This window comes from Trichosurus vulpecula, chromosome 2 (genome assembly GCF_011100635.1).
Source record: "Trichosurus vulpecula isolate mTriVul1 chromosome 2, mTriVul1.pri, whole genome shotgun sequence".
In the NCBI taxonomy this organism is placed as follows: domain Eukaryota; kingdom Metazoa; phylum Chordata; class Mammalia; order Diprotodontia; family Phalangeridae; genus Trichosurus; species Trichosurus vulpecula.
Window position 1 is genome coordinate 68,279,794 of NC_050574.1, and position 23,730 is coordinate 68,303,523.

At 38.5% G+C, this 23,730-nt stretch overlaps 1 protein-coding gene across 4 annotated transcripts in view; it reads left to right on the forward strand.

Annotated features, from left to right (window-relative positions):
* Nucleotides 1-23,517, forward strand: part of FOXJ3 (forkhead box J3) — a 158,446-nt gene extending 134,929 nt beyond the window's left edge. For all 4 annotated transcript variants that reach the window (XM_036744997.1, XM_036744999.1, XM_036745000.1 and 1 more), the window contains 4 exons: nt 12,203-12,304; nt 12,701-12,892; nt 18,520-18,627; nt 20,667-23,517. In XM_036744997.1, coding sequence (XP_036600892.1) covers nt 12,203-12,304; nt 12,701-12,892; nt 18,520-18,627; nt 20,667-20,782 — 518 coding nt within the window. In that variant the 3' untranslated portion in view covers nt 20,783-23,517. The remainder of the gene's footprint in view (nt 1-12,202; nt 12,305-12,700; nt 12,893-18,519; nt 18,628-20,666) is intronic.
* The last annotated feature ends 213 nt before the right edge of the window (nt 23,518-23,730 follow it).

Sequence of the window (23,730 nt, forward strand, 5' to 3'; positions counted from 1 at the left end):
CCACACATGTAATGGAAATCATGTGACATTTATAACCAAAACTTTGTTCTTGGGAAGGATCGTAGCATTATAGCTTTACAACTAGAAAGGACCTTAGAGGTCATCTATTTAGCCCCCTTCCCTCCTTTTTTCTTTTACTCTTCATAATTCTACAGTTTAGTGCATTCAGAATGGAGCCTCTATTTAAAAATCCATTTTGATTTATATTTAGATTGGGTATTCAGTAACCATTGCAGGTTTTTTGTGTCAAAGCTTTTGGATTGTCCTGATACTCTTGATACATTTCCTCCTGTGTGCATTTGGAAGGTATATAGAGCCACAAAGAAAATAGCCTTTGATCCAGTGATATGCTGGATCTTTGAGATCCTTCTTTTAAACCAGATATTGGCAATCTTACAATGCGCAAACATTGATTGCTTTTTCCATTTCCCACTCTTCTCCTTAAAATGATTGTAGTTATCTTTTGTTTTTAAATTTTATGTTTTTACTCTAAACTTAAACACTAATAAAGAATGTTCCTATTCATGTAGAACACAAAGAAGGTTCTATATGAAACTGTCAGTCTCCATTTAAAACCTTGCTAGATTTGAAAAAATATGTAATAAATTTATACATTACACTCCAAGCTTTCCTGCTTTTGTGTGCTTCTTTCTTAAACTTCTTTCTGTTATCTTCTGTGCATTTTTTAAAAATGTTATGATTTCCTTTTTTTTTTGTCATCACTATTCCTCTTCTTTCTACCACCCCCAGTTTGCCAAGAGAAATAAAGGGAGTGGCACTTGTAACAAGTAGAATCAAGTGAAACAAATGTATCTCTACACCTTGTATCCATCACTTCTCTGTTAAGAGGAGGGTAATGTGTTATCATAGATTCTCAGTAGACATGGTTATTCAATTGAAGTAATATTTATAAAGAACTTTGCAAACCTTAAAGTGTTCTTGTAAATTCTAGATGATGATGATGATGATGATTACAATTAGAGCTTTGATCAGTGTCCTTAAGTCTTTCAAAATTTTTTCTTTACAGTGTTGTTATCCTTGTATGAGTTTTTCTACTACTGTTCACTTTACTCTTCATCAAGATAGATGAAAGCATTTATTCATTAAGTGCTTTCTATGTGCCAGGAATACAAATACAAGCAAAAGGAAAGATAGTCCCTCTTCTCAAGAAGCTGGTATTCCAGTGATGGAAGATACCACATAAAAGGGAGCTGCAGAGAGGTTGGGGGCTGGCCATACATAGAGGCAAAGTAGAAAAGTTTGGAGAGTCAGGGTAGATACAGGAGATAAGTGAGAATTGCTTGGCTGAGCACTTCGTCAAATGGAATTTTCAGGGAGGTACTCACCAATCAGAGGAGGGGGCTTCAGGGTTAAGGATTCTCTGAAATCACCTCATTCATCATTTCTGATGACACAATAATATTCTGTTACATTCTTAAACCACAATTTGTTCAGCTGTTCTCCAGTTTGTCTAAGAGGCACCCCTTTAAATTCTTGTTCTTTTCTCCCTTTTAGTCTCCTTCTTGAGGATCAGAAAGGTTGTGAGGTTTTGTTTTGCTTGAGACTAACTCCTCACTGGCATCACTGTTCTTCTTGTTCACCCTCCCCCATTATTTCCCAGTTAAATTTAACGTATTTCTACAGTAAACTGTTGGAGGGAGGGTTGCATGTACAAAACTCTTTTGTTCATTTCCTATGAGTGAGGTTCATTTGATGCCCACTCATTCCAACCCTTCCTACATGTTCATATTTTCTTCTCACCCTACTTATGAGAATTAGCAAATTCTACCTCCTTTTTTTTTTTTTTTTGTTTCTTCAAATCCTTAGAACAGGATCAGTCCAACCCCAGCCTCTCTGTTTCTTACTTACTTCTTCAGTACCCTTTGAAGACATTCAGATTTTGAAGGGACACATTTCTTCTCCAATTAATGAGCATTACACCATTATGAAACTCCTTCTAATTGCTCAGATAAATTTATCTTTCTAGGTTTCTCTTATAAAAGATTCATTTTTCCCCCTTTAGGACAATGCTCAGCTTTGCAGGATAAGTTATTCTTGATTGTAAGCCTCTATCTTTTTCCTTTTGGAATATCTTATTCCAGTATTGCCTCTGGTTTTTAGTAAAATCTGCCAGGTCTAAAAACTAGGTAGACACCCAACATCTCACATCATATACCAACATAAGCTCCAAATATGTCTTAGACATATAGGGTAATCTTATAACCAAATTAGAGGAGCAAGGGGAAAAAATGTCTTTTACATCTGTGGATAGAGGACAAGTTCATGACCAAACAAGGTATAGCGAGCATCACAGAAGATAAAATGAACAGTTTTGATTATGTAAATTTTTTAAAAATGTACACACACACACACACACACCAGTGCAGAAAGGGAAACAGGTAACCGGGAGGGAAATCATTGCAGCAAGTTTTGTCTGATTTTGGTTTTATTTCCAAAATACATAAGAAACTGATTCAAATATATATGAATAAGAACCCTTTACCAAAGGGACATAGAATATATACAGGCAATTCTTAAGGGAAGAAATCCAAAATATCAGTTGAAAAAAGTTCCTAGTGACTAATCATTAAAGAAATGCAAATTAAAGCAGCTCTGAGGTTCCTCCTCATGTTCATCAGATTGGCAAAGCTGATAAGGAAAATAACAAACCTTGGAGGAGTTATGGAAAAATAAGCATAATTATGCACAGTTTTTAGAGCTGTCAAATCATACAGCCAGTCTAGAAAGCTAAAAGTTAGTAAACTGTGCATGCCCTTTGACCCAAAGAAGTCAAAGAAAGAGGAAGAAGACCTTTATGGTTTCAAAAAAAATAATGTAACAGCTGTTTTGTGATGGCAAAGAATTGGAAAATAGGGGAGTGCCTATCAGTTGGGGAGTAGCTGAAGAAATTATGGTATGTGAATGTAAATGAATACTACTGTGTGGTAAGAATTGATAAAGGACTGGTCTCAGAAAAAACTGGGAAGACTTATATGAATCGATAGAATAAAATGAAAACCAGGAGAACAACCAATACAATAACAACAGCATTATAAAGACAACTTTGAAAGTCATAAGAATTCTGATCAGTGCAGTGGCCAACCACAGTTTCAGAGGACCAGTGATGAAGCATGCTACCCACCAGAGAGGTGATGAACTTAGCATGGAGAATGAGAAATAGACTTCTTGGATATGACCTAGGCCAGAATTTATTTTGCTTAACTATGCATTTGTTGCAGTGGTTTCACTTTTTCCCCCCATTTATCTTCCTCTTTCTGCATTTCTCCCTGCCCATTCTCAAAAATGTTTTGTTTCTGACTTTCACCTCCCCGACTCTGCCCTTCTTTCTGTCATTCCTCCCAACCACAACTTCCATGCCCTTCCTCTCCTACTTTCCTGTAGGAATAAGATTTCTATACCCAACTGAGTGTGTATGTTATTCTCACTTTAAACCACTTCTAATGAGAGTAAAACTCACATACACCCTTGCCCTGCCAACCTCCACCATCTTCCCCTCCAGTGTAAAGGCTCTTTACACTGTCAGATAGTTTACCCCATTCTAACTCTCTCATTTTCCTTCTCCCAGTGCATTCCTCTTTCTCACCCATTAATTTTATTTTTTTAGATAATCGTCCCATCATGTTCAATTCATACTCGTGCCCTTTGTCTGTGCATACTCTTTCTAAGTGCCTTAATAATGAGAAAGTTTTTAAGAGTTAAAGGTATCATTTTCCCCTGGAGGATTATACTCAATTTTGCTGGGTAGGTGATTGTTGGTTGTAATCCTAGCTCTTTTGCCCTATGGAATGTCATACTCCAAGCCTTCCAATCCTCTAATGTAGAAACTACTAAATCTTGCGTTATTCCGACTGTGAATCCATGATATTTGAGTTGTTTCTTTCTGGTTGCTTGCAATATTTTCTCCTTTACTTGGGAGCTTTGGAATTTGGCTAACTCCTGGGAGTTTTCATTTTCTCTTTCAGGAGGTGATAAAGGGCTGGCCTCAGAAAAAAACTAGGAAGACTTATATGAACTGGTAGAATAAAATGGAAACCAGGAGAACAACCAATAACAGTAACAGGAGTGGATTCTGTCAATTTCTATTTTACCTTCTGGTTCTAGAATATCAGGGCAGTTTTCCATGATTATTTCTTGAAAGAGGATGTCTACGCTCTTTTTTGATCATGGCTTTCAGGTAGATCAGTAATTCTTAAATTATCTTTCCTGGATCTGTTTTCCACGTCAGTTATTTTTCCAATGATATATTTCACACTTTTATTTTTTCATTCTTTTGGTTTTGTTTCATTGCTTCTTGAAGTCTCATGGAATAATTAGCTTCCACTTGCCCAGTTCTAATTTTTAAAAAATTATCTGGTTAAGTGATTTTTTTACATCTTTTTTCCATTTAGCCAGCTCCTCTTTTTAAGGTGTTTTGTTCTTCATTGGGTTTACCAAGCCGATGACTCTTTTTTCATGGTTTTCTTGCATCACTCTCATTTCTCTTCCTAATTTTTCCTCTACCTCTCTTACTTGGTTTTTAAAATCCTTTTTGAGCTCTTCCATGGCTTGAGACCAATTCATATTTTTCTTTGAGGCTTTGGGTATTGCAGTTTTGACTTTGTTGTCTTCTTCTGAGTGTGTGTTTTGATCTTTCCTGTTACCATAGTAACTTTCTGTAATCAAGATCTTATTCTGCTATTTGCTCATTTTCGCAGCCTATTTCTTTTTAACTCTGTGCTAAAGTGAGGCTCTGCTTCCAGAGTAGAGTGGGGCACAGTCCCAAACTTCAGATTTTTTGTGCAACTGTTTTCAGAGATAATTCTGGGGACATGTAAGTTTTCGGTTCTTCCAAAGTGGTACGATCTAGAGAGAGGTGTGTTTACTACTCTCTTGGCCTGTGCTCTGGTCTGTGAGTGACCACAAACACTCTTTTTTTGTGCTGGAACTGTGACCAAGGTCCCTGTTCTTCAGCTGCGAGCTCCAGTATTAGTGTGCCTTCTTGCTGTGGGACTGAGACCCAAGACTATTACCCAGATCCAAGTATGAGCAAAGCAACAGAGTCTTGTCCCCAATGCCAGCAAAGGGACCTTCTGACCAGCTCTCTGACTTCCCGCTTGGCGCCGCCCTCCCCCCTTCCCCCGACTATGGGCTAAGAGTCCATTGCTGGTTTGCTGATGTGCGGCCTGCTCTGGCTCAGACTGAGCTCACCTTTTACCCTTGTGCAACAGACTTTTCTTGCCAACTTTTTAAGTTGTCTTGAGCCAGAAAATTATTTCACCCTATCCTTTTGTGGGTTCTGCTGCTCTAGAATTTGTTTGGAGGCATTATTTAAAGATTTTTGGAGGGATTTTGGGGAGAGCTCAGGCAAGTCCCTGCCTTTTCTCCACCATCTTGGCTCTGTCCTTCCCCCTCATGATTTTCAAGGAGTCCAATGATTCTTGAATTCTCTCTCCACCTCTTTTCTAAGTCAATTGTTTCTGAAAGCAGATTTCTTATGTTTTGTTACATTTTTGGATTCCATTTCTTATGTAAGGTTTACCACTTTCCAAATTTCTTATTCATGTCAATTATTTTAAGCTATGCTTCATTTATATTAGGTATATGAATGCCTGATGGTCTTTTTTTTTTTTTTTGAGCCTGCTTGCAGTTGTTAGTCAACAAGCATTTATAAAGTGCCAGAAACTACAACCAAAAAGAAAGTTGGCCCCTCCCCTTAAGGAACTTACATTCTAATGGGGAAGGCAACATATAAAAATAAGCTGAAAGGGGAGAAGGTAAAGAAGGTAATCAGCTCAGGGACATAATGGAGAAATCTGGAGGTGTACAGCCTACTGGGAAGTGAAGAGATGGCTGGCTCTCTTCTTAAGTGGAGGTTCTGTGAGGAGTGATCCAGTCAGAAGGAGGCTGCCTGGGTCAAAACTTACATCTAAGTTGTGAATTCCATTGCCAAAGTGATTATTCGAGATGGAGGTTTCTGGGCCGTGATTGAAGAGTTAAGGAATTAGATTCACAGTAATTTTTGAAGCTGGTGTTTTCTTTGATTTATTCATCTGTTAACTTTAGTTTTTGAATTGTAGCTTTCTGCCAGGGCCAGCCTCTGCTCCCTGCTGCCCTTTTGGGTGGAATGGTAGATCCTGCTTGGCATGGCTTTTAGTTCTCTAGATACTTGTGCTGGCCTCAACTTATTGGCCGCCCCTGAATGTTTGAGGTGCATAGTGCTAGATTTCAAGATAGCATGTTGTATCTTAGAGTCCCTGGCTGTTCTGCAGTGAGTGCTGTTGCCCAGGACTCACCCAAGATAGGTGAGATTGTTACTGGAGACCTTGGGCCTCTCTCAGGACAGCCCTCTGCATTTGCTGCAGGCCTTTCTCTGCTCTTGCTGGTGCTTGCTTTTGTTTGAGGGGCCAGGATCCCTTTCCTTTTGTCCTCAAGTTTCTTATGGACCTCTGGTGCTGTTCGGAGGTGGATTATGTCACTTATTGTAGTTTCTCATTGGATTTATTGATCATTATTTGTCTGCTCAATAAGGCAAGGTTTTGCTGGAGTAGGCTTGTGGGTGGTGGGTGGTGGGTGGCCTAGCTCTCATTCAGGCTACTCTGTTGTCAGGAAACCTGTCTTTTGTTTTTGTATCACCTACATTTTCCAACATATTCCTTTCCTTCCCAGAGAAGAAGGGAAAAATGTTCCACAAAATTGTCCAGCATTCTGTTCAACACTCACAGTCCCTCATCTCTGCAAAGAATTGAGGGAGGCACATTCTTACACCTCTTCTTTGAGGTTTAGCTTGGTCATTATCATTTCCCAGCATTTAGTTTGGATCTGTTGTTATTATTTCCATTTAAATTGTTATGGTCATTATGTGTATTGTTTTTCTGTATATTGGCTGACTTCACTTTTGCTCCTTATATCTCACCGGACATAACTGTTTCATTGCATTCTTGTACCCCAGTTTACTTTGCCCTTTCCCAATGTTTGGGCCTCTGCTTTGTTTCCATATCTCTGCTACACTGTGCATGCCCCCCCCCCTCGTACCTCCTGCCCCCCAAAGTGTTGCTATGAATATTTTGGTGTTGGTGGGACTTTTCTTTTTAACATTGACCTTCTTGAGGCATATAATCAACAACAACAACAGGATCTCTGGGTTAAAGGGTGTAGGCATTTTAGTCACTCTGTTAGAGAGGCATTGTGGAGTAGTGGTTAGAGAGATGACCTCAGGGCCAGGAAGACCTGAATTTAAGCTGCCTCTCATACACACTGTGACTCTGGGTAAGTGACTGGCCTGCTCAGTACCCTAGGTAATCTCAAAAGTGTTGGAGAATGTTTTCCCTCTCCACTTTAAGGACATCACAGTTCCAGGCACTGTCCTTTTGTTTTCTTAACATAATTTCAAATTGCTTTCCATTAGTGTGCCTGATCTTTCCACAACACCTCCAGCATGGATGGTTCTTATCTTTTGACCTCTTTACCAGTTTGCTGGACAGGACCTCTGACTTGTTTTGATTTGTATTTCTTTTGTTAATGATTTGGAGAAGTCTTCATATGCAGATCTTTGAGAAATGTTTGTTCCTATCCTTTGACCACATCCGTTGTAAAATAACTTTGGGTCTTACATATTTCTGTTATTTTCCTGTGTGCCTTGTATGTCAGATGTGGTTTTCAGTGGCACAGTCCTAGGCAAAATTGTGAATAGTTGATCTTTGCTGACCTGCTCTCTCCATTAGCACCCCTCTCCCCCTTCTCTCCTGGCATGTTTCTCACTCTACCTCTATGTTATGGGCCTCTCTTATTCTTAGCTAATTTCTTAGAAGGCCTTAACTGATAACTGAGCTATTACCTTAGGTAATATCACATGGAAACATGTACAGGGCTTTTGGCACTGAGCTACAGGAAAGTTAGAATGCCACAGTGACCACAGGAAGACTAACGATATTTTGGATAAGGTGCACCCATGCTCAGGGTCAGGTTGGCTGGGGTTGCAGAGATGGGGTAGGTATGAAGGTGTAGAGGTGACCCTTCTGTATTCCCAACCCTTCATTTTTTCTGCTGCCAGAAACCTGAGGTTTATTAGGCAAAAGTTTACAATGGAAAGAGTGCTGAACTTGGAGTCACAGGACTTGAGTTCAAATCCTCCTCTTCCACTTACTACCAGTGTGACTTTGAGTAAATCATTTGACCTCTCTCATGTTCAGTTTCCTCACCTATAAAATAAAAAGGTTGGACTAGGCAACCTCTAGGGTCCCTTCATGCCCTAGATCTTAGATTTTTTCTCTTTGCCAAAAGCTCTTCCTGGCTTTCTCATGGCATACCTGACTTTTGTGGGTGAGGGTAGCAAGTCACCAGAGGATACTACCTTTCATTCCTCTTATTAAACAGAAATATGCCAGGCTTTACTAGCATAGTAACAGTAAGGAAGTTGTCCATTGAAGTTTATTCATGTTTTTCCTCATATGGTCTTAATCTTTAGGAAAAGTAGCCTTCCTTTTTTTTTTATTTTGAATTTAAAAAACATCAACAAACATGAACATTTTCATACCACAGAAACAGGAAAAAAAGGATTGTATATGAAGAATGGATCTCGATTATATACAGCTTGAATTTTATAAAAATTTAACAGTTTCAAAGTTAGGCAGCTAGATAAAGGCAGCTGAGAGAGCGGTGGTGTACTGGAGCGCTGGGTCTAGAGTCAGTAAGACCTGGCTTCAAGTGTGACCTCACACATTTAACTAACTGTGCGACCATGGCATATCACTACCAGTCTCTGCCTCAGTTTTCTCATTTATAAAATGAGCATTATAATAATAGCACTGGCCCTCAGGATTCTTGTGGGGACCAAATGAATTAATATTTGTAAATAATTTGCACATTTTAAAGCACTAGCTGCTACTATTAATCGATTAAAGCAGCCTGTGTTTATGTCTCTTTCTGAACCTTGTTTTCTTCTCTTCTGTGCATTTTTTAACAGTGCTTCATTGACATTTTCTTGGTTTGCATTTTTGGGGCATCATTATTGATAGTCCCTCTCATCTCCTCCTACTTCCCTATCGAAGGGGGAAAATCCTTGTAATTGATCAGCGTGGTCAAGCAAAACAAGTTTATACATTGCCCATGTCAGAAAATGTATGTTTATATGCAAGTCCCCCACCTGTCTGCCAGGTGATGATGAGTACTGTGTTTTATTGTTACTCCTCTAGAGCTGCAGTAAGTCATGGCTTTGATCACTTCCTAGGTTTTTAAGCCTTCATTTTTCTGTGATAATGACCTTTGCTTCAGAAAATGAGAAGCATTGTGCTTCTTTGGATAAGGGCTGAAACTGGAGTCAGAAACTTCTCTGAGCCTTAGTTTTCTTTTCTGCAAAATGGAGATATACTGCCTTTTGTCATAGTAGTGTTCTTGGGCTCGAAAGAGATAATTTATGTAAAATGTTTCCTTAATGTGTGATATAAATGTCATTTTATAAACAAAAGGTTGTTTTCCCCTTTTAAGAAATAAAACCTTTTCTCCTGTTTCGTATAAATCCACTTTCAGTTTTAATTTGACCTCTAGAAAATTAAAAACAATACAAAATGCCAAAACCACAGACTTTTTGTCTGAATGAAATGATACAGTCACAAGTACCTGTTCTAGAATTTCTTGCACTTTTCCAATTTTGCTGTGAGATTAGCAGCCAAGGTAGTTTGGATTTAAATGGCTAGACAGATTGTATTTAATAATTTTTTTCCTACAAAGGGTTCCATATTTGTCATTCAATAGAACATTAATACATATTCTTTATAGGTCAGAGAGATGTGGATCACATTTTTAACCCTACATTTTAAAATAGTGATTTAATCTATTTTTCAGAATAATTTTGCAGCAATTACAGACAAACTTTGTTGACCAAAGGTAATTGATGTATATATTTGTGCTGTCATTAAGAAGTGAAGTATCCCTAGCTACCTCACAAGATTATAAACCTTAAAGTACTACAGAAATAGCAGTGACTATTATTCCAATAGAACAACCTAGAAATTTGTGAACATTTTTTGCCAGTAGGGTAAACCAAAAGCAGTGTTTGTATACACTGATTTTTCTTCCAACAATATAATTTTTGTTTATAAAAAGTCTGTGAATTTTCAAATGTTGGTGTTTTGTTGGGATTATTGTTAGATGACCATAGGTAAGACTTTCAGTGATAAAGCATCATACCTGAAAGACTGCTGACAAAAAATAGGTCTCAAATGGTGCATAGGCCCAGGTGACCCTGTTGCTAAGTTTCTGAATTTTGATACCTATGAAGTTATATTGTCTCCAATGCGAAGTGGTTTGAAATTATGATGTTTATTTCATGATGACGTTTTTCCTAGAATCTCAGAATGTTTAGACATAAAGAAGACTTTATGGATCATCTAGTCCACTCCCCTCATTTGACAAGCCCAGAGAGGGGAAGGGACTTAGCCAGGGCCACAGAGCTGCTAAGTGGCAGGGCTGGACTTGAGCTTCCAAGTCCATGCTTTTCCTACTACATCACTATTTAAAACTTGAGTTTTAACATCTCTTAAAACTAACTTCTCATAATTAATTTTTTAAATTGTAAAGCAATAACAAAAACAATTCACATGAGAAAAAATGATTTAAATTATGATAAAATGATTAAAATATAAATGTAAAATAAATATATAATGTATATTATATACAGTATAATACATAATGTATAAAAAATAATACAAAATTATTCTAATTTGAAAAAGTATTGCTTTTATCCACTCTAGTTAGATTTTATAAAAAAGGTAATTTTGTGTTGCAGTTCCTGCCCTGTCCTTTTCTTAGAGTATTCCAGAGAGAGCCTTAAATATGTCTAGAGTAACCTTTGTTGTGTCCTGGATCCCTTTGGCTGTTTGGTGATGCCTGTGGACCCTCTTTTCAGAATAATATTTTTAAATGCATAACATAAAATACATAATATTGGAAATACAGCCAGATTAACAGGCATTTATTAAGCACCTTAATATGTGTCAGACACTACATTAAGTGATGGGAGACAAAGAGAGGCAAAAAAAGCTTTCTGTTCCTAAGGAACCCTCTAACAATTATGTGCAAACAGATTTATGTACAGGATATGTTGGAGATCATCTCAGAGGGAGTCACAAGCATTAAGGGAGACTTGGAAAGGTTTCTTGGGGAAGGTGCGATTTTGACTGAGGCTTGAAGGAAACTTGAAGACAAGATGAGGAGGCATAGTACTCCAGGCATGGGAGAGTCAGTGAAAATGCACAGTGTTTAGTGCTCCAAGCAGCAAGAGAGGCTGTTAACTGTTAACACAGTTAATGGTAAATGCAAGTGTAAATACAACTAAAACATTTTAAAAACAAGCTCGTGAACCCCAGATTAACAACCTTTGGTTTGTTTAGTAAAAGCAATTTACAGCCTCCTAGAGAGAGATGTTTCAGTCAGTAACTTTTTTCAGCCACTTAACTTTCATCCTCACTGGTGAAATTTAAATACATTCTCTTTTTACCCAATTTTTGTTAGAAATAAAATAGAATGTTATTTATAGGTTGTACTCACCACTATATTCAGGCAGGCCCTGTGGTGATTAGGACAATCAAAATACATTTGCAAACAACTTACAACTTGTATCAATATTCTATATGTGAAGGCAAGCATGGGCCAAGAAGTTTCTAGATTCCAAGCACCCACAGGCAAGAACTGTACTTTATTCATATTGTATCTACTGCAGTGCTTTGCACACAACTGACATTCAGGTGTTTGTTGAATAAATGCTGAAAGATAATAAACTTTTAAGAATTTAAGAGTCTTTATTTTAGCTCTGGTAGCACAGCCTCCTTCAGCCCTACTTATCCCATCTATAAGATAGGACTAAGCAAGCTGCTATGAGAAGTAACTGGTAATTTGTAAAAGGACTCTGAAAACCGAGAATTTACTTATGGGAAATTATGTTAAGAAGACAGGACCTGAAAAATAGCTTAAGAAAAGGCCCTGAAGCCCCTCGGTTGGGAAGGAAATCCAAAGAGGCACAGTTGGGACCTTAATTTAAGAGATGCTGGTTAAATAATGTAAGAAGCTGACAGTACCTGAGGATCACTGGGATCCCAGGGCTTCCAAAACCACTGACTGCACATAGCAGTATTGCATCTTGTCTTTGCCAATTCTGAGTTTTAAACATTTTATCTCAGATTTACAGAATTATGAATTACTCTTTCAGGTGTTTCTACTGATTGGTATGCAACACTGGATATGCTGAAAGAAAGCTGTCGAATCGCCAGCAGTGTTAATTGGTCAGACGTGGATCTTTCACAGTTCCAAGGTTAGTTGTGGCTATATTTTAACATAAAGACATATTGTTCTGACATTTTTGGTATATTTCATTTTCTTTAGCTACTAGAAATACACATCCAGTAGCATGTGACATTCTTCTGTGCTTGAAAATGGACACTTAGCAAGGGCCATGTAAAATTGGTATGGGCTCACAGCCTGCAAAAAATTGGGCCAGATCAGATGGATCAAGGACAGACTTTTGAAAATCTGAGGAATAGTACAAATACTATATTTTATTCTTAGAATTGCTTCAAGAATCCATTGCAGCAGCCCTAGGAAAGGCCAGTAAGAAGTTTCTAGGCTGAAAAAGCTCTTAGCCGTTTCTTAGATTTCCCCATTGTCTGCAAGGCTGTGTTAAATATTTCTTTTAATTTTCCTCCCACAGGTTTGATGGAGAGTATGAGACAGGCTGATCTCAAGAACTGGTCTTTAGATCAGGTCCAGTTTGCAGATCTCTGCTCTTCTCTTAATCAGTTCTTTACCCAAACTGGTCTTATCCATTCACAGAGTAATGTTCAGCAAAGTGTTTGTCACAATGCCATGCACCCAACAAAACCTTCCCAACACATTGGAACAGGTATGGAATTTCTGTGTAGCAATTTCCTTGTCTTTTATTTTTTCCTCTTTTTATATTGAAAATTTAGTGTCTAAGAGCTAATGTTCAAATTTTGAATCATTTAAACCCTCTGTTCAAATCATTAAATACAGAATATGTCTTCATCTTAGTTGATCATAAACCTTTTTGTAAAAAGACTTTTATAATTGCTTTTTATCTTTTAACTTTTTTCCCTTCACATTTTATTATTTTTATATTAGTTAAAAACTATCAGCAAGTATTTAAGTACCAACAGGATGTGATATACTAGTTATTTTTTATATTTTGGTATTAACTTAAAATTGTGAAATTTTTTTCACTTTAATTTGTTTGGAATTATTAACTTAGAATAAAAGTAGCAATCATATTTTGATATGGGGCAGTGGAAAGAAAGCTAGATTTAACGTCTTACATGAACAGGACCTGGGTTGTTCAGCTGTTGGACTCATTGAACTCGAAGGTCCCTTCTTACCTCCAAGTCTGTGAACCTGTGATATATAAGAAGGGAGGGAAAAATATTACAGTCATTTACTTGGAAGTGAGGGGCAATAAAAATCTAAAACTGACTAAAACTATTTTGCTCCTGACACTAAAATATATTTTTCTGAACCTAATTAGCAAAATCTAAGTGTTAATCTGGTTTTTTTTCCTTTAAAATTTAGTTCTTCCTGATAGCCTCATTTTCTTTTCTGCTTTTTGTACTTCACCATTTGCAACATTGTAGAAGTTTGAACTTGTATGTTCTTTCCTTCTGAATCTTAATTTCTTGCATTTCCTAACACTATGGTCATTTCTAACTTGCTCACTTGTCCCTGTTAGTGAAAATAAGTAATCTAACTTTTGTAATGAGCTTTTGACCACTATTTTGTTCTATTTCACTTTTCTTATTCTTTCTTCTAGGAACCTCTAATTTGTTAACATATCTCTTTCTTGAAAAAGTTTTCATGAGTCTGCTTCCAGTATAGTATACAGTACCCTGAAATTGTGCCTCTTCCATTCAGAGTACTCTTGCCTCATTGAAAATCCAACTCATAGCCTTTATTAAGCTCTTTATTTCTCATGATCTTTTTTTCCCTTGAAACTGGCTGCTCTTTCTTACTACTGAATGTTTTGCAGTTCTTCCCCTAGATTCTTAAAAAGGAGAAATACAAGCCTCCTTTCCATTTTATCCTCTTTGTTCTCTCTTTCCTACTGGTCAGCTTTTTTTTTTTATGTCTTTGTCTTTAAAAAGAATGAAAAACACATTCCCTCATCCTGTCTTGCATGCCATCTCACTTTCCTTAAAGAAACTGCTTTCAGCTTTGCATAAAAAAGTTTGCCTTCTCGATCCGTTGCCTGTTCATACTTTGGCTGAAGGGATGTTGAGAATGGGAGCCCTTTGGTAACTCCTGGCATTACATGGGAGAAGTTGGATGGGCACAGGGGAAAGAGGATTAGAAGTTGTGATTGACAATTCCTGGGGAGAGAACAGGTGAAGGGATTTGTGAAACTACGATGAAGGTATTTTTAAACCAGCCCAGCAAAAGTGTGACCACATGTTAACTTGGTAGCCTTTTCTTAGACTTCATTTCTCTGGATTCAGTGGTTCATTTTGTGAGGTCCTTAAAGTGGGAACTCCCTTGACTGTCATGCCATGGTAGTTTTACTTTTTTCATCATTATCCTTCCTGATGAATCCATTTGAGTCATTTTTGGCCCACTTCTCTTCTCGTTATCTTTGGGTCTTCCCCAAAGTCCTGCCAAGTCACCCTTGCCTTTATATCTGCCAGTTCTGTGTGTGCCTCCACATCTCCACATATCTCTGCTTAGTTTCCTGTGCCACCTGTCACCTGCAGCTTCTCAATCTTGTGCTGCAACGTGACATAGTAGAAAGAGCATTGGATGGAGCAGGAGGCTGGAAACTTGGTAATAAGTCTTGGCCCTGCTATTTCTTGACATTATGGATAAGCCACTTCATCTTGCATAGCCTCAGTTCCTTATTTCTCCATAAAATAGGGGTTACAGTACAGGATCTGTAAGGTTTTCGTCAGCTCAAGCATTCTGTGATTTCTTTATCACTGTTAGAAGGAAAACAAGACCATCTCTCCTTCACAAGCAGTCTGAGTGCAACAGTGTACAAGATGGTATTTACCACTGTCACATCACCGGTTAACACTTCAACTGTAGGTTCTCCAAAATGGAATCAGGCACTGTAAAACTTAAGGCACTGTGTGATTCCTAGGTATTAGTGTTAATTTCTAAAGGTGATTTATCTCTCCTCCTCCTATTTTAAGTTAATGATAATAATAGCACTTTATATAGCACTTTAAGGTTTGTAAAACACTTTACAAATATCTTAATTTATTCTCATGATAACCCTGAGAGGAGCCTAATACTATGCTTATTTTCCAGATGAGGAAATAGGCTGAGAGAAGTTAAGTGACTTGCCCAGGGTGACATAGCTATTTATGTGTCTACAATTGAATTTGAACCTAGATCTTCGTGACCCTTAAATCCAGTGCTTTATGCACTGTGCCACCCTAGGTGCCTCATTTCTTCCTGTTTCAATTAGATACCTTCTGTGCCTACATGTTTTGCCCTCTTATCTTACCGAAATTCTCTCCACTTTGGACTCTGCTCCCATTTTACCCCTTGAATCCTGCCAAGACTCTTGACACCAAAGAATAGGAAGTATAGGGAGAAACATCTAATGAGGAGCTCTCTGTGCAGATCAGCACCTGTTCTGAAGCTAATCTGAGAGAGTTGCCTAGAATGTACTTAGTTGCCTAGGTGACGTGACTGGCCCAGGGTCACCCAGCTAGGAAATAGTGTGAGAATTTCCTAATGTAGAAGATATGATTGAGGGAGCACACCAGACTTTTGTGTTATTAAAGTTATTTATATAGTGTTGACTTCCACAAGTATTTGTTGACTAAGTTTCTTTGCTGTTTTGGTTTCTTCATTATGGCAGTTGATTTATATCAGTGAAACTTTCCTATAAAATGGTGATAATTCTTTATCAGTGGCTGTTTCTACTATGCCACACTCATAGGTAAGGAAACTGAAGTAATGAAAGGTGTATTGACTTTCCTGAGGTCATAGGCAGGGTTACAAACCAGTTCTGACTTGTAGCTTGGTCTTCCTTCTACTGATAATACAAGCCCATTCTGCATCTTTTTAAAATTTTTATTTTTTAAGCTTTCCTGCAATTTAAGTGACCTCTCTCTTCTCATTTTTTTTTGCATCTTATGACTTTTGACATCATCTACTTTTCTTGTTCTTTGATGATGAAATGACCCTTCTCAATGAGACCAGTGATTCTACCTATACTCTTGTTGCAATCCCCTCCTGTGTTCTGAGAAGTCAACCCTGACAGCCATCTCCCTCCTCCTAATTGTCAGTCTCTCCCCATCTACTAGTTTCTATATCAGGAAGGCAGAATTTATGATTTCAAAGAGAATCCCATATGTGCCTAAAAGGTCCGGAACCGCAGGATATAAGGAATTCTCTAGGCAGAAGGCAGGAGAACTAAAGCATGTATTTACACTCCACAATAACAAGCCCACAAACCAGCGTCCCCATTTTGATATTTTCATCAAAAGCTTCTCCCAATAAGTCCGCCTTACAAGGGTAACCAGGAGGCCACAGAGAAGCGAGATGGTATAAGGCAAAATCGTATACATGCTTCCCCTCTATGGTAAGAAGATTACGCACTAGCCTCCAGTCAGCTCTGCTACCGGCAGCTCAGCTTCAGCTGTAGGCATCTCTGGCTCCAACCGGAAAAGGAAAGGAGGATCTTCAAGCTGTCCTCTCCCCTCTTATAGAGTTTTTGACATCATCAAGCGCCGCCTGAACGACCAGGGCCGATTGGTTCTTGACTTGGCCCCTCCCCCTAACGTAGACCACGTTAACACACCTCCCCTCAGCCAGCCCCACGACTCATCACACAGGAAGCTCTCCGATCCCTGGCATGGTCGCTGGGCCTCCTGCCCCGGAAGAGCAAGCCCTAGCATCCAGGGAAGCTCAACGAGGCAAGCTGAGTCATTCAAAGAAAACAAAGTCCATTCTGGCTACAGTTTCATCCCTAATACCTACAAAAACTACAGGTTGCTCCCATGCTTTTTAAAAAACAAAACAAACTAGACCCTATTTTTCCCCTCAAACCATCTCTCCTCCCTTTCTCAGCCAAACTCCTGGGAAAAAGTTGGCCATTCTTATCTATGTCCTTTTCTCCCCTTAACCTTTCACATTCTGGCTTTCAGCCTCATTACTCAAATGAATGTGCTGTTTCCATGGTTACCAGTGATCTCTTCATTGCTGCATTCAAATGGCCTGTCCTCACTTCTCCTTCTTGACCTATCTGCAGCCTTTGAAACTTAACTACTTTTTTTCATAGATGCTTTTTCTTCTCAGGGTATTTCTAACACAACTTTCTCTTGTTTTCCCTACCTGACTACTTTTTTTGGGTCTCATTTGTTAGATCATCATTCATGCCATGTTCCCTAATTATGAGTGCACCCTAAGACTTGTTCTAGGCCCTCTTTTCTTTCAGCACTCTCACTTGTGACCGCTCAGCTCCTATAGGTTCAGTTACTATCTCCATGTAGATGACTCCCAAATCTATCTGTCTGTCTCTGTTTATCTGTCTATCTGTCTGTCTATCTATCTATCTATCTATCTATCTATCTCTTTAGTTTCTTTCCTAAACTCCACTCCCAGATCACCAGCTGCCTGTTAGACATTTCCTACTGGAATTCCCATACACATCTCAATATGATCAAAACAGAACTCATCTCTCTTCCTAAGCTTGCCCCACTGCCAAACATCCCTTTTCCTGTAAGACCACCACTGTCCTTTCAGTTTCCCAGGTTCTGAAGCTGTATCATCCATCACTCCTCACTATTCCTCATGCCTCATATCCACTAATTTGCCAGATTCCCTCATTTCAGCTTCAAGTCTCTTCTCATTCCAGTCAGGCCTTCATACATCTGCCAAATTAATTTTTCCTGAAGCGCAGACTTGACTATGTCACTAACCTACTAATAAACCCCAGTAGCTCCTTATCACCTCTATGATAAAATACAAACTCTTCTCTTAGACATTAAAAGCTTTTTATTGACCCCATACTTACCTTTCCAGCCTTATTACTCATTACTTCCCTTCACACACGCTATAATCCAGCCATTCCAACCTTTTTTGTACCTTTTCACTGGCTATCCCTCATACTTAGATTGTATTTCCTCACGTCTTCCTCTGAGAATTTCTAGTTTCTTTCATGACTCAGCTTAAGGGCTGCTTCTACATGAAGTCTTTCCAATCTGACTAACTGCTAGTGCCTTCTCCCCATTATTTTGTATATTTTATTTATCTACATGTGTCTTTCCAAATACAATGTAAGCTCCTTGATGGCAAGGACTTTATATTCCCAGGACCAAACATAATCTCTGTAATAAGTGCTCTTAATAAATGCTTAATTGGTTATTTGATTGAAGTGAAGGAAACCTTAAATAAATGTAAGTAGTATTGATCTGTACTGTTATATACTGACTAAAGTCATTGTGATATTTTAGTGTTGTTTTTAAACTTTACATTTATATTTATGTTTTCCTGTTTCCTCTTTATTATCCATAGGAAACTTGTACATAGACTCCAGGCAAAACCTCCCTCCTTCAGTGATGCCTCCCCCTGGTTATCCTCACATCCCACAATCACTTAGCACTCCAGGATCAACAATTGCAGGTAATTCAGTTTAGCTTCCCTCTTGGGGTGGGCAGGTGTGTGGTAGGTATGATGTACATAATCTATGTTCAGAGCATGTTACTGAATCCCCTTTACTACACGCTAGAGTCTGTACACTTAGGAATCCTGGGAGAAGATAAGGAGTCTCAGGGTCTCGACTTGATTTTGCCATCTAGCACTTGGAAATTCTCCAAGTCATAATACCTGGAGAAATGTGGCCAAATAATCGTTCAGTTCTTGGCACTGTGTTTTTGGAAAGACACTGACATGCGTCATGTGTGTGTGGGGATGGCGAGAGAGAGGTGGAGTTGGTGGTAGCTGTGCTGATGGTGACTAGGATGGTGAGAAAAGCTCTTTAAATCTCGCCAAAGGCTGTTTGGTTAAAGTAACCAGAGATTAGAGGAGGTGTCTTAGGGGAGAATCGATCGCTGTCTTTGATCATCTGATTGGCTGGCTTGTGAGAACATTGATCTGGTTTTGCTTGGCTTCAGAGATGCAAGTTTACACTTGATAGGAGGAAGAAACTAACAGTGAGCTATCCAAAAGCAGGATGGGCTGTGTCTGGAGGCAGAGAGCGTCCCATCTCTAGGGGTGTTCATGTAGAGCTTGGGTGGCCACTTGGTAGAGATAGGTGGAGGGGATCGTTTCTGCCTACTAGCAGGTTGGATTAAGTGCCCCTAAGGTACCTTCCATGTCTTGAAATTCTTTGATTCCAGTAGTACAGTTTGAGCCATAGAGGTGCAAGTGGTTGGGGAGGCACTTCCTCCTCATTGTTACTTATATCATAGAATGTTAAAAGTTTAGAACAGGGGTGGGGAACCTGTGGCCTTGAGGCCACATGTGGCCCTCCAGGTCCTTGGGTACAGTCTTTTGACTTTTTGACTGAGTTCAAGTTTTATAGAACAAATCCTTTTCTTAGGGGGCTTTGCTCTGTGAAGTTTGGATTCAAAGGGCCTCACTCAAGGACTTAGAGGGCCACATGTGGCCTCGGGGCCACATGTGGCCTCGAGGCCACAGGTTCCCCACCCCTGGTTTAGAATATCACCAGCAGGATAGGGAACTACAGTCTGAGTAAAAGACAAAAGATAATTTCCTTGAAGGGAGCTTCTTCTTCTTCTTAGATAGTTACATCGTTCTCTCTGAGCAACAAGTTGTTGCAGATTAATAATGTCTTAACAGAAGAGGCTTGGAGAAAGAGAGAGGAAATTGAGGGGGGTTTTTGGGTGTTAGCAAGGCTTTGACTATGTCAAATCACAGTCTCATCAATAAAATAGAGTGGGTAAGAGATGGTTTAAATGAAGGCTTTCTGGCCTCTTAATTTTGCCTCAGTCTTATGTGTTTCTCACTGTGCCTGGAGTCATTGTGGTTGGAGTCTATAAGGTATAGAGAAATTATGCCAGTTTGGCAGGCCTGGGGTAGAGGAACTTTAATTTTTTAAAGTTATATATATATATATAAAGTTTATATCTGTCCATGATAATGAAGAGCAAGGGCTTTGTGTACACACACACACACGCGCGCGCGCCCCTGGTTTATAGCTACAGTGGGCTTTTGTATGAGGGACAGAGTGGGAAGGATTCACCAAGATCATAGAATCATAGGATTTAGCATTGGAGGAGACCTTAGAAACTGTCTGCTGGAGTCCAGTTCTCTTACAGATCAGAAAGCCAAAGCCCAAAGAGATTTAAGTGACTTCCTCAAGGCCATACAAATACTAAGTAACAGATTTAAGATTCTAGCCACAGAATTTCAGAGTCATGAGGGAAGGGCTTAGTAGGAGTAACAGTCTTTTGGGGAAGGAGTCAGAGGTTTCCTAGCACACCACTGACTTTCTCTGTACATGCATCCCCTTTTCTGGTAATCTAGCAAAGCCCTGCCCTGCTCACATTTCAGATTCATTTGCCCAAGTCTTTCCTATACCACCAGAATTCAGCTCACTGACTGATGCCCTGTGCTCTCTGAAAGTAGAATGATGTGTTTATTGCATTATTCCTGATCTCTGTGAAAAAAAATGGCCTAAATTTTCCATTTTTTTACAGGACATCATGGAGCAATGAGCCAGCAGCATATGATGCCTTCTTCAGCCTTCCAGATGCGCCGCCCTCTGCCTCCAGATGACATTCAGGATGACTTTGATTGGGATTCCATTGTGTAGGGCTTTGGAGGGCATAAGAACTCTGACCTTGTTTTCCATACAGTTTAAAATAAAAAGGTGAATCTGAATTCACTTAATGACAAGGTGAAGATTATAATCACTATAAAGATGCTATCTAAATTTACTTTGAAGACAATCAAAAATATTTAGCAGGATAACTTATGGCTTTTATTTGACCCAAACAAGTACTCCATGTCCGTCTCCCTGCCAGCTGCCGTAGCTCATTACTGTCATGTGATTTGGACAGCTTTTAGCTTGTGTTGGTTTGATGTTGACCACAAGTGCCAGACTGATTTCTAGACAGAGCCTCTTTTGCTGCAAGCAGTTTATAGATACATATGTGTAAATATATGTATAAAAGTAAGAAAATTAAACTTTTTCTTAATTGGGTTAGAATGTCTTAAGAAAAGTTACTGTGAGTTTTTCTACCTTATTAGGCTCTTTCTGTAAGGTTTTCTTTTGTGTAGGTAATTAATAAGAAATTAACTTTTCTAAGCCCAGTTTCCTTTAGTCCCCCCTTCACCATTCTGTAGGCCAAATAGTACATGTGCATTTGACTTCTGCCCAGCAAGCAAAGGAATTCAGAACCCATGGTTTGAAAGGTTGTTTTACAAACCCAAAGTGGCAAGTTTTTCATAAGTAGCTGAAGAAAAAACAGACCAAAGTCATTTAAGTTTTTGAAATTTTGTCATTTTCTTAGCATACATTGTCAATGGCCTTTATGTTCATTTTTAAAATCCTCTGTAATGACTATAAAATTCATTTGACCAGGTAGAAATTGAGCACAGCCTGATGCTTTAAAGCAGTTAATGCTTATACTTTCACTTCCTAATGTATTTATTATGATAAAGTTTTATTTTAATATTTATTACTACTACCTTCTGTGAAAGTTCAGCTCCAGTTGGGCTCATTATGGAGAAATAGAAAAGTTAAAGTAAAACATGGTTATAGTCCTGAGTAATTGTGGATGAACCAAAAGAACCTAAATTGTCTTCTGTGTAGTTACTCATTCTGGATGTTCTGGGAATAGTCACCATTTCTCTGCTGTGGGTGTATGAAACTTGATAGGTAGCAAAAGATCTGTTAGTAGTCAGTTCAGAGTTCATTTGGGTAACTAAATTCCTTCTAGAACTTAGAAAGTTGAAGAAGTTAAACTCTGTCAGTTTCTCTTAAAATCACACTGAAACTTTGGGAAAATCATAGAGTTCCTCTCATGTGACAAATTTGAAGTTAGCAGACCATTAGACAATTCCTTGGAATTGGACATTTTCAAGTTTTTTTTTTATTTCATAGTTCATAAAAGTATACTTATTTTCTTAGTTTTATAATAAAACTAGAGGAAACCAATTTTGAAAATTGAAACATTTAAAATTTTCAGTGGGGAAAGGAGTTTGCCAGAATTCCTCTCTTTACAATCAAGGAATGAATGAATTCCTGTCTACCAACTGTTCTATAGAAGATCTGTTCACAATGGAGTTTCCCCCTAACCATTGCAGTCGAGAGGAATGGTCATTCTGTAGTGGGCAGCAGAATTTCTTAACTAGAAAAAAAAAAACGCATATCTTTGTTCTTTTCAATGCAGAGACAGTGGAACATTATCTTAAATGAAGCACAGGGAGACTGCTCATTGAGCTAGTGACGGAGAGGAGGGAGCATCTTAATGTAACCCAGTTACCTAGATCCTCTTCCCTAGTGGCAAAGATCGTAGAGATCCCTTCTTAGAAAGTGCAGAGGTAAAAATATTGGATAGTAATAGCCCATAGAAGATAGGTTTAGATCGTTTGTTCAAGGCCAGGTTAAACATTTAACTGTTGGTAGCAACTTCCAGTCTGTTTAGATTATTAAGTGGCAATATGCACTTTAAAAGCATTTTAGATATTTGAATGCAGTTTTACACAGAGGGATTTAGTTAGAAATGTGTACTCTAGCTAACCACTGACTGAAATTTTGCAAATTGTGCGAGGTTAATTTCCAATTTGGTAATAATCTGCTGATTCACAACTATCAATATTTTTATGTGAATGTAGAATTAGCAAGAATGGATCCTGAGGTGAAGTCTCAGTACTATCTTTTAACTCCCTTTCTGCCATCTTGTGGTTCAGAAACACGGATAAGTTTTTTCAATAGAAAACCATCCCTTTGTGCCTGGACCTGGGTCTTTATCCCAATATGCTCTGGGTGGTTGCTGCATTTGACAATTACAAATTCAGAAGTTATGCCTTGTGCTTAAATTGACCATACACTTTAGAAACATTAATAAATGTGCAAAACTCACAGTGGGGCAGCCTGTCCAGGAGAACAGTGCAACTGGCATTTGTGGCCTGGTTTTTTGAATGTCAATGTGTCAATGTGCTTTCCTGTAAATATTTGTCTCTCATGTCCTTCTAGGGTGGGAGGGAATCGACCTGGGGATTATTTCCAATGGAATAGAGTATTTTGATATTGTTCATTCAGAGGGTGATGTGTACATATCTATATTGTATATATGTGATGAAAATGCATTGGCTTTTTGTGCATCACAACCTTTTATCTGTACTGCTGTTCTACAGTCAGTGTTTTAATGTTTCTACCGTTTTGTTATTGCACGGTTTACTACTTTGCCTCTATGATGAACGGCACGGATTCTTTGTAACAGTTTAGTGCTGTAGAACATATTCCAAGTGTCATTAGGATTGTTGCTGCCAGACCTGATATGCATGAATGGCACTTAAAATAAAGATATTATGTTAACTCCATTTTTTTTAAATTGATTTTTATAAGTTTGCTGTAATTGAGGGAACAGATCTAAAAACATGTCTTCAGAATAGATACAGAAACACGTAAACAGTCTATTAAAACATGCCAGTACCTTATAATCTGAATGTTTTCTAAGTGTTTGTCAGTGTCCCATGTTCTGTTGTTCAGAGTGAGAATTTTCTTCTTGAAGGCCTACCTTAGCTGGGCCTTTT